This window comes from Coturnix japonica, chromosome 11, assembly GCF_001577835.2.
Source record: "Coturnix japonica isolate 7356 chromosome 11, Coturnix japonica 2.1, whole genome shotgun sequence".
NCBI classification, from domain to species: domain Eukaryota; kingdom Metazoa; phylum Chordata; class Aves; order Galliformes; family Phasianidae; genus Coturnix; species Coturnix japonica.
In genome coordinates, this window is record NC_029526.1 from 2,070,083 (window position 1) to 2,078,938 (window position 8,856).

Consider the following 8,856-nt stretch of genomic DNA (forward strand, 5'->3'; position numbering starts at 1 on the left):
CGGGAATTCTCCGCGCATGCGCAGCGCTGCCCGCTGGCGGCTGAGCGGGAGAGGCCGCGCTCCCACAGAGCTGAACATGGCGGGGGCGTATTTCCCTGTGGGCCCCGGGTTGGGTCCCGAGGAGAACTTCTTATCGCTGGACGACATCTTGATGTCTCAAGAGAAGCTGCCCAGCCGAGCCGAGAGCAACCTGCCCCGCATGGCCTTCGCTCTGGGCCAGGGGACCGGCGCCGGTTCCGGGGATTGCATCCCTGAGGTGAAGGAGTGCTGGGAGAGCGAGGCGCGGAGCGGGGCGGCCATAGGGGGGTATTGTGAGGGGGGGCGTTTTGTTCTGCTTTTGAGGTGGATATAAAGAGCCGAGTACTGCAGTAATAAGTATAAAACAGCAATAATTAGTGCCTCTGAATAGCGGCTGCTTTATCACAGTTAGAGCTATAGAGCCCTTAGAGTTGGAAGAGACCTTTAAAGGCCAACAGGGCCTGATCCAGCCTGGCATCACCAGCCTCCAGGGATGGGGCAGCCACCATCTCTCTGGTCAGATATATAATAATACCATATAATACCAGGTCTTCACTATGAAAGCTTCCTGTCAGCTTTGAGGGCTCATCCATACGTGTTTTCTTAGGAACAACCTTTACCTTTCTCTCTTCACACAGGGCTCAAAGCTGGAGCTCCCAATGTGGCTGGCCAAGGGGCTGCACGACAGCAAGAGGAGGCTGATCTCTGTGGAGCTGCCGAAGATCTACAGGGAGGCGTGGAGGACGGTGTTCAGCGCTGATGCCAACGTGGTTGATTTGCATAAAATGGGGCCATACTACTATGGATTTGGCTCCCAGCTCCTGAACTTCGACAACCCAGAGAACCCCGAGATAGCTCAGACTATCCTGCAGGCAAGTATTAGAGCTGAGGCCTGAAGTTTGTCTTTGTGTTTGTATATCTTCTTGTTCCCAGTTGCCCAGCAGACTGCAGGAAAAATATCTTGCTCCAATTCAGGTGACTTCATAATGGATTCATGATTTCTAGATCAAATGATATGACCCTTTTGGGGAATGGTGCAGCCTATTAATGTCAGTGGAAGCCTCAAGTGCCCATCCAAGAGTGGGATTTTAACCTGGAGTTGCCATGCTGTAAATATATTTCAGAAAATCCTGTAAAACAGGACTAAAGGGGGTACAGCTGTATTTAATTTGTCCCCCTGCTGCAAGGCAGAACCTATTTACCCTATTTTTTGTTTTTTTAACCTGTTTTTAAAGCTCTCTTCATATTGTCCTGAGCAACTGTTCCATTGCTTCACCATAGGCTTAAACAGAATCTGTTTCACAGCAATACAAGCTCTGTTCTGTTTGCCTCACACAAAGTAAATGCTGAGAACAGATTATTCTCTTCCTTTCTGAAGAAGGCTATTATGTATTTGAACATTGGTTTTCTTCACTCTGGGATAAATGGACCCAATTCATTTGGTACCTCACTATGTGTCATGCTTCCTAACCTCGGATCACTGCTGGTATTTTTCCAGTTCAGTTCCATCTGCTTTGACAGGCAGCATCTTGAGCAGCACATCTTCCTGCTTTGTGCCCTTGGAAGCAGAAAGACTCCTCTGTGAGTTTTCCAGGCCATTATGTTGTTTGCTCATCATGTCACAGCTTTTCTATTTTTCTCGATAGTGTGACATTGACACATTTGGTTTGCAGTCCATAGTGAGGTGGTAAAGCATATGCAGACCATCATTCTTCGTCCTGCCTTTTTGTAGTAAATTACTTCTGCCTTAACGTAGAACCTTGCAGTAGTCCCAGCTAAATTACATCCGATGATTTTCAGGCCATATTTCTAGTTTGCCAGGATTACTTGTGAATTATTGTTTTTGTCCACAGTCATCCCTCCTCCTATTCCTGCATGTTGTTTGCTAACCTAATAAACACAATTTCTATTCCATTAATTAAGTTTATTCATTAAATTATCAAATATTACTCCTTCCTTAGAGTGCTCTACCGAGGGCTTGCTTTCTGCTTTGAGGAGGTGATCACACCTTTTTTCATCTCTTCCTTCTGTTAATGCATGTCTTAGCAAGAGAACCACTACAGCACACATCACTAGTTGACAAATATCAAAGCATGCAAGGTGCAGCTTGTTGAAAGCAAATGAAAGGAGCTGTGCTGTTTTACTTTAAAAGAAACACCACCATAAATAAGGCGTTGACTCCTTATTTTTGATTGGGAATAAAGCCTTTCAGTATATCCTTTTACTTTTTAAAATGTTATGTGTTAGTTGTAGATTTGAGCAGGGGGCAAGTGTTATTTCAGCATGCCAAATGCTCCTCAGTGATGACGTATCTTCTGGTCCATTCACAAGCTGCAGCTTGTCTGTTCCTACAGCAGCTGTTGTGGCACAAGATTCATTCCACTGGTTAAATGAGATGGAGTAGATGCTAATTGTGTTACACCCTCTCGTCTTCTCAAGCCTGTCGTTAGAGAGCAGGCAAATCTAATTCCATGCATGCTTCCTCTCTGCTATATCAGATATTCACTCTGCAAGCTCATGCAGGAAGTAGTTTGTCTTTGCAACCAGGATTAATTGGTGCTGTGTACAGCAGCCCTGGCAGACCAGCTGTAAGCATCTCCCATGTCTTGAAAGGTTTCTAGCATTCAAGCTGAAGCAGCCTCTGCTTTACGTGTCAATAACTCTGCTTATCTTCTTTAGACATTTATTAGCCGTTTCCGTCGTATCATGGACTCCTCTCAGAATGCCTACAACGAGGACACGTCAAGTCTGGTGGCTCGGCTGGATGAGTTAGAACGAGCCTTATTTCAAGCTGGCCAGAAGGGGCTGAATGACTTCCAGTGCTGGGAAAAGGGACAGGCTTCACAAATCACAGTTTCCAGTCTGGTCCAGAATTACGGGAAAAGAAAATTTACAGACATGGATGGGTAAAAGCCTGAAGAACAGGTGGCTGCAACAGAGGACACCGAGATAGATAGTCACAGAAAGGAAAGATGAATCAGCTTTGGGAAAGGACAGATTCCCAGTCCATTAACAGGAGTTCTTTCCTAACATCTTCATATTAGCCTAGTGCAAATCTTGAAGGCAGATGGCAAGGATATTAAAAATAGATCACATCACATTGCTGGATAGCCTTACAGCTTACTCATACCACCCATGAGGATCTGTGGTTATAGTGCTTGCTAAGTGGCTGAAAGGATGTGAGAGGATTTTCTAAAAGGGTAATTGATATTTATCATTCTTTAGCTTCCAAATTGATATTTGCAGTGCCAGATCTGTTTGGAAAACAAGTGTAATTGTTTATATTCCATCCTTTCCATACGAGCCTCCTGGGAACATCTGCTTCCAGCTTCCCTGTTCTTTGGAGAACCCCAGATATATGGAGGAAAAAAAAAAGTGCTAGAAACTACACTGCACTTTTCCCATTTCTTATACATTTAAGTTTAACAGATGCTCTCCATGAGACAGGGATCCCTTTCCTTGCTGATTTTTGTACACAGCATTAGTACTTCAGAGAACGCTTCTCCACCTGTGCAGATCTGAGGAGCTGCCTTGTCTTTTCTTTCCCTTCCAGCCTTTGTGGGATCAGTGCTGCAGGTGATGGAGGATGTTCCCATCTGCTGTGAGTGCCTTTTGTGATGGATGTGCTTCTGCAGCAAACGCTGAGCTCTTCCACTCATTTTACAGGAGCATCAAAAGTTAGTCTGGGCTGGTTTAAAAGCAGGTGCCTTAATGGAATTCATCCTCCGTTATCAACCTGTGTCATCTGTTTCCGCCATGTGAAAATCTACTTACTAAGTTCAGTTGGCAGTGGAGGGACAGAGCAAATGAACTGAGTTTCCTTCCTTCTGATCCATCTGCAAAGTGATTCTAGTAAATATTATCACTGCCAGTAGGAGAGACTGAAGCTGGTACTCGAACAGCCCAGCATTTATCATCCTACCCCTTCCTGCTCCAGGAGTCACAAGGAGACAGCAGCGTTTCTGATGCAAGACCTTCAAGATCTGATGCACCAAGTCTTGTAGGAGTTGCTTGTCTTTGGAGGTGTACCTGGCCATCACATTCTTCAGACTAAAGACCTGCAGTGCAAATGATGCATGGTCATTCCTCTGAAGCTCTGCCCTGGAGGTCATGAGAGGGGGCAGGGTGTTGGCTTCAGCTCTGCTGGGGAGACTAACTGGAAACTGCCTCACAAAGTATTTGGAGTACATACAGGCTCAAATGCTGCTGTATGTAGTAGCCTAGACATTTTCCTGGAATATTTGTCTATTTTCTATTTCTGGATTTTTATGCTGAATAAAGATTTTTAAGGGGGAAGTTATTTGATGTCCATTGTTAGCTGTCCAGCAATTAGAAATTAGTCACAGATAGTGCAGATCTCTGCAAAGTCACGTCTGCAGAGGACAATGTAGTCCTGGTCACCCCATGCCCATTCTCTTTTAGGTGACGTGGTCATGAACTGTTTTCCTGCAGTCAGGTGCAGTCAGCTGTCTAACACACCCCACGTGAGTAGTAGCAGTTTGTTAAAGCCATGGCACAGACACAAAATCAATAGCTTTTATCAGGTTGCAAGTCTGCATTTTCATGGAGATGATTTTCAGCAGCACAGCAGCCAACAGGTGGGAGTTGGCTGTTTCTGTTCATACCCTGCTGCTCCAAGTGCTAAAGCACAGATTGCAAGTCATGTGTCAAAACTGCATCCAGTGTTCCAGCTGTATGGGAAGCAAGATTAACTCCACCTGTGATAAGAACATTTTAGGTTTGGAAGTGTTATGTTAAGATGGTTGCTTTGAGATCTAGTTGGTTTATAACCAAAAATCATTCTCTCCGCAGTTTCTAGATTAGATTTGATGACTCTCTGAACTCATTTTGTTGTGTTTGTAAGAACGTTTCTCATCATTACTGCTGGGTACAAATCCCAAGCAGATGGTGTACGCTTGCCAGTGTTTTGTGCAGCCAGTTTCAGAGTAGGGAGATTGAAGTAGTCCTTAATGTCAGATGTCACTTAGTAACCCTGAGTGCTTAGTAAAAAAAAAAGCACCATAAACCGGTTAAATTTCTGATCCTGCAATCTTTAATTGCTCTTTCTGCTAGTAGATCTGATATTCTGTAGATTTTATTAATTTCTGGCAGGAACGCTTTATTCTGTTTGGAAGCACTTTGCTGCTACTGCAGACACCCACTGCTGCTGTTAAGCCTTCAGGGTAGCTGACAAAAGAATGCTCTGTAATTTTTATGAACACAGACTGTCCTTTATGATTGCGCAGCAGCAAGCTGTGTCAGAGGAATTTGAACTCCTGTATTATCAGAATGGCACAATAGCTTACTGAACTGCACAAAAGAGGTACAAAAAGAGCTTTTAAGTGTCACTGCTCCCCATGTTTCTCATCTTTCACACTGCGGGATTACTGATGTCTGATGTCTATGAGAAAGCAGCCCGTGGACGTACTATACAGCATTGCTACACTGTTCTCCATGGCAACCAAAATTAAGTGAAATTCGGAATGCTGGTTAGTTATGTGTTCACATTAAAACTCAAAGGAACATTCTTATGATGTGTTTTTTAAGAAACCCACAGGCTGGCTTGATCTGGTCCTTCCAGACCCATCTCAGGGCAATGTTAGTCTGAGTAGCTCCTCAAAAGCTGTTTCTGCTGGACACCCTCCTTGGATGCTCCGTTCCATTGCCATGCTGTGCTGTGTGACAACCAGGGTGCTGATGTGCACCAATGCAGCAGAAGATGGAGTCACTTGGACTCCCTTGCAGTGAGCTGTCACGTTGGTCAGTGAAACTGAAAAGCTTTCCTCAGCTGAATTTCACATGGACTTCTAACACACCAGGCTTCTTCACTCCATGTATTCTTCCAAGTATGTGAGGCAGCTGCAGGTGTTTGAGTCCCAGTTAAACACAAAGAGCTTTGCAGTCACCCATGCACAAACCCTCAGCTATCCAAACTGCTTCTTCATAAGAGTTCTGCTTTACTCCCTTGACTTTCATTGACATAAATGAGGCTTCACTTCATCCTCTGGCCTTGGTTTATTTTTGGTCAGCAGAAAAAAAACCCAGCTGTTGATTGCTTCTGCTAGCCAGGAAGCTTTAGACAGAGTCATTCAGACCAGCATCCAAGAGAGGTGGCAGTAAGGAGTACTTTGAAAACTGACATGCTGTAACACCATGTACTACTTGTAGCACAGGAACAATGACATCTAACTGAATTGAAGAGCACGAGCATTCCCAGTTTTGATCTGTGTAATGTGATGGAAAGTGTAGCAACAAAAAAGTAGTAGTGAAATCCTGGGCTGTGGCAGGTGAGGATATACTCAAATGTGGTAGCCATAAACACAGAAAAAGAAAGGAAAAAAAAAAAAAAGCTGCTTACCCTTAGAAGACCTTCATCAAGCAGGAACCTCCAGGGAAACATCCTTGCTCCCACTGCCAGCCCTTAAATGAGGTCTGGGAAGGGGAGGAGCCAGAATCTGGTCATTCAGGTACATTGCTTGCACCTGAGCTCCACTGGGTTGGCCCTGCCTTCCCACCGGGTGCTCCATCACTGCTTCAAGCTGTGACTCAGCATTTCAACTGCAATCCATGATTTTTAGCCATTTTTGGTGATCAGCTCTTAGAAGAACCACATTCAAAATGTCAATTAACCCAACTGCTGAACAGAGATGTGATGTAAAACAGCAGTGGGACAGTGGGGTGTGCTTTCTTTACACAGAGCTGCTTCTGTACCCAGATGTGCTGTTTATAAGAACACATTGTCTGACAGCACATCATACGGCTCAGAAGATTGTGGTTTTATTTAAACATCCACCTTTCTGTTTAGTGCTGCCTCTGCCTCAGAGGTAGTTCTGTACCTCAGTTTCTTTTTCTGATGGTTGAATGATTTTGTGCTCTGGATGGGAAGCAGCAACGTAATTTCTTACAGCCAATATGTTGCCAGGCTTTCACAGCTCTGCTGCATCTGCCAGAGCTCAGCTACTTACTTGGTGAGTGCTTGACAGTGCTAAAAGATTCCCCTTTTCAGAAATCATGCTGGCTTCCTTGATGCATCCCATTAAATCCTTGCTGCTAAGCTTCATCAAGGCTGCCATGTATCTGATTAAATACGGAGAAGCACTTTTCTCACCCTCCATCCTTCTCCCCCACCCAAACAGCCAGTTGGCCCAGCAGGAGATTGGCCAAGCATGGATAGCTGAGCCTGCATTTCTGCTCCATTTGCCTGATATTGCCAACTCAGAAGTACTTGTACTGGAGCTGACAGCAGCCTGAGCACTAAACGCTGAGCTGAATCGTCACTGGGACTTCACACAAACACTGACGGAAGGATAACAGCTACTGTGGTTTCATCATGTCACATTGAATGGGGAATGAAGGGAGACCACACACATTTGAAACTTATTTCTGATGGGTTTGCTTTTAAGTCTGGCTTTGGGAGCTGATCTCCAGTTGACAGAGCATGTTTTGCTTTGTTTCATGCTGACCAGGCAGAGGGATTCAAATCTGGGGCAGTCAGATCCTGTTTGTGAAAGAAACTGGGCAGTTAAAAGTGTCTCTGGCTTCAGATCACCTGTGTGCTGCATCTCCTGCTGCCATGACCGTGTGGCCATGGCCTGGGAGGGCTGCTGTGTGCCCTGCTGACCAGCAGCTGGGAGAGGAGGAGTCGAGCTGGAGATGTTATTTTTGTGTGAGCCCTACCACAACTGCTTGTTTCAATTGAAGGTAGTGAGAACTCTACTGATGTTCTTGTGCCTTGGAGACTAAAGTAGATGGGTAAGTGACTTCTTGTAGTGAGTGAGACTCAAAATGGGTTTAGGTTGCACAGTGGTCAAGAAGGAAGAAGGAAATCGATCCTGGGATCCCCTTCCCCAGCACTGAGGGCTGTCAGCTTCCCAGCACAGGTGCCAAGCTTCCTGGGATCCAGGCTGACCCCACTGCTGCACCACAGCACTGTGCATGAGAGCAGTGTGCTGCAGCAGCCAGCCCACTCCTTGGCTGCATGGAAAGTTACAGGGGGTAGCACAGCCCCAAAAAGCTGAGGCGTTTGTTCTGGTTTTCAAAACACTTCATTAATGTGATTGGCAATGCTAGAAGGTTCCTGAGATTAGAATGCTGCTATTTTTGAAGAGTTATTTCTGATGGCGGGCTGCCAAGCAGTGCCACCGGCCTCTGTAATCTTTCTATCTGATTGGCAGGACACACTGTGGTCTTTTGCCTTTTGTTAGCCTCTCTGAAGCCACATGGTTCCAGCTCTTCACAGGCTTCTCCTACAGTGAGAGAAAACACACTTTATCCAGGTTTTCCTGCCCTGTGGCAAGGCAGAAATCCCTCATGTTGTGGGGTAGAAATCATTTGTCCTTTAGATGCTGGTATGCTGCTGAGTGGGGTTTGGTGAAGGAGATACCTCCTGAGAGTCGTGGCGATGCTGTCCCATCTCTGTTGTGATGCTGTGATTAAAACAACAGCAACAAAAGTGGTAAAAGGCAAATGGACATTGTGCAGCTCTACCTGTGCTCACATCTGGAGTAGCTCACAAGGCTGTGTCTGTCTCCAGCAGTTCTCAGAGTCCCTCAAGGGCTCTCAGGTGCTCACTAGGCAAAGCAGGAGAATATTTGTTACAAAAATGGCTTGTGAACATGCATAAACAGGAGGTCTGGCCTGAACAAATAGGCAGAGTTTTCCCTGACTTCAGAGCAAGAGATTGGCAGATGCTTAAGAAGCAGCATGGCTTTTCTTCTAATGCATTAGAGCAAAATGGGAGTAGGGAGATAACCACCCAATAGCACAGTCCTTTAGCTGGGGGGCTTGGCAGCGATGTACATGGGAACTGTGAAGCAAATAGAGAAATAAAGGCACCAT

The 8,856-nt window shown here is 45.4% G+C and overlaps 1 protein-coding gene across 1 annotated transcript; it reads left to right on the forward strand.

The window, feature by feature from the left end:
- The first annotated feature begins 10 nt into the window (after positions 1-10).
- On the forward strand, positions 11-4,318 carry GINS3 (GINS complex subunit 3). The gene is made up of 3 exons (XM_015873887.2): positions 11-256; positions 657-890; positions 2,698-4,318. Exons 1-3 carry the CDS (start codon positions 17-19, stop codon positions 2,926-2,928), a joined length of 705 nt encoding a protein of 234 aa, XP_015729373.1. The 5' UTR covers positions 11-16; the 3' UTR covers positions 2,929-4,318.
- The last annotated feature ends 4,538 nt before the right edge of the window (positions 4,319-8,856 follow it).